This window comes from Mandrillus leucophaeus, unplaced genomic scaffold (genome assembly GCF_000951045.1).
Source record: "Mandrillus leucophaeus isolate KB7577 unplaced genomic scaffold, Mleu.le_1.0 Scaffold70, whole genome shotgun sequence".
NCBI lineage: Eukaryota > Metazoa > Chordata > Mammalia > Primates > Cercopithecidae > Mandrillus > Mandrillus leucophaeus.
The window spans coordinates 828397-830579 of record NW_012107586.1 but is presented as its reverse complement, the minus strand read 5'-3'; the positions used below and the strand labels follow the sequence as shown (position 1 = coordinate 830579).

The 2183-nt window shown below is 44.0% G+C and overlaps 1 protein-coding gene across 1 annotated transcript in view; it reads left to right on the top strand.

Annotated features, from left to right (window-relative positions):
- Window positions 1–6: 6 nt before the first annotated feature.
- MREG (melanoregulin) overlaps window positions 7–2183 on the top strand; it is an 80938-nt gene continuing 78761 nt past the window's right edge. The window contains exon 1 of the mRNA XM_011964561.1: window positions 7–123. Coding sequence (XP_011819951.1) covers window positions 29–123 — 95 coding nt within the window. The 5' untranslated portion in view covers window positions 7–28. The remainder of the gene's footprint in view (window positions 124–2183) is intronic.

Below are 2183 nucleotides of genomic sequence, written 5' to 3'. Positions count from 1 at the left end.
CCGGCGCCGGTGGGGCCCCTCGCTCTCCATGGGGCTGAGGGACTGGCTGAGGACCGTGTGCTGCTGCTGCCGGTGCAAGTGCCTGGAGGAGCGCGCCCTGCCTGAGAAGGAGCCCCTGGTCAGGTGGGTGCACCGCCCGGGCCGGGATCTGGGCTTACCTGGGCCGAGGCCGGGCGCCGGGAGTGTGGACACCTGTGTGCTTGTGTGAGTTGGGGAGGTGGGCTTGCTGGAAGGGCACGCGGAGGCGCCATCTCAGCCCCTTGGTTCCTTATAGGATGTTTTGCGTTTAATTCTTGGGTAAGATTTTTGCCGAAAAGCACAAATCTTCGGAGACACCTGAGACCCAGCTGGATGTCTGTACAAAGTGCCAAGAATTCGGGTGTCCTGCCTGGGCAGGGAAGTAAGGGAGAGAAGTTGATCAGAAGTTTCCATAGGGGTCTGATAAAATACAGCTGTGACTGGGTATTTGATCGGTATATTACAGTGAAATGGGCGGCTGTGGATTTCTGTGTCATTCAGCAAAAAAAGTTGTCTATTTCTCATTCAATTTTATTAACCCAGAGAAGACGATTCCAGTGACTGAGTATGAGGAAATATTTTTCACATGAAAAAAACGCATGTTTCATCAAGGGGCAGCCTATTCACTAGGATGTTGATTCATTACAGGTTAGGCTATGAAGTGTGAGGAAATGTAATGCTCATTAGCAATAAGCTAAGAGGCTTTGTGAAGAGACCATACCGGCCCAGTTTTGTTCAGGGCTGTGATTTTAAGCAATGATTTTCTATCTCGAGTTTGCTGAAATCGAGGCTGGACTAGGTCATGCCTCAGGGGTAGACATGACAGAAACAGAGTATTTAAAATGGAATTAGGAAACAGTATTTCAGGTGGAACCCCAGGGTTGAGTAAGCCTATACCGAAGCCAGGGTTTCTTTCTTTTGAAGTATGCAAGTCACGTAATACAGCTTGCACAACTTTTTCTAAGGGATAATTTACCTTTTCTTACTCTATCAAGTCCAAACACCCCCTTGACTTTGGAGATCTTACATAACCCCTTCCTGCCTGTCCACTGTGATTTTCCAGGACATTAAACAGTGTATACTCCTTGCGGCCGTGGGAATAATCCACTCATTCACTCCAACCCTCCCTCAAGTGGTGACCTTTATCCTTGCTCCTCCTTACCAAAAGCTGTTTTCAAGGCCTTCTCAAGCAATCTTCTTTGATTACTTTGCCCTTATCCATCTTCCTCTTGTAGGATGTAGGACTTAGAAATTACCATCTACTCCTTGCTGTTTGGTGAGCACACATGTATATAAACATGTGACTCATGTATATTATATATATAAAGTCATACACACAATACACGGTGTTTTTGATTGCTCTTGTCGATGGCACTCCCACTTAGATTTTTAGATTATTGTGGGTAGGGAGAAATGGAATAATCTATCTCTAATCTAATGGGTAGTGGGCAACTACAATCTAGAATTTTATGCTTAGGTTATATGCTGAATTTGTCAGGGCTCTTAGTAACATGAAATACAGGCTTGAGCTTAGTTTCATCCTCAGAGGCCTGAGTATTTCCAGTTTTCTGTCCAGGATTGCTGTTTCAGTTAATAGTTCTGGTGGTTTTAAGATTTAGACCCTCTCCTGTCTTGGCTTCTGTCTAGTGAGTACAAGTCAGTGAATTTTGCATGTGATTTTAAGAAGCCCCAGGGTCAATTGGAGCAGAATAGCATAGTGCTTGTGAATCAGGTTGCCTGGAAGGAGTCTGCTCACCCAACTGGGTGACCTGGCACAAGTTATTAAAATTATTTGTGCCTCAATTTCCTCATCTGTAAAATGGGGATGATAATGGTACATACTTCAAAGGGTTGCTGTGAGAGACCAAAGGAGATAATACATATAAAGTGGTTAGTAGAGAGTGTGACACATGGTTAACACTCAATAAATTGTAGTAATTAATTATCATTGTTATTCTGAGCATGTGGGTAGGAGTGGACTGGTCTCATGTGGTTTAGTGTCATACTGGCGTCATTTCCATATAATAATATTTGGGAAGAACAGCTTATTAATGGATACGTGGAACAGTGGCATGTGTGTATATGGGTACCTGCAGGTTCTTTCCTACACAAGGCATCTGAAGATTGGATCTGAAAGCTTTTTTTAGTTGATTTAAAATTTTTTT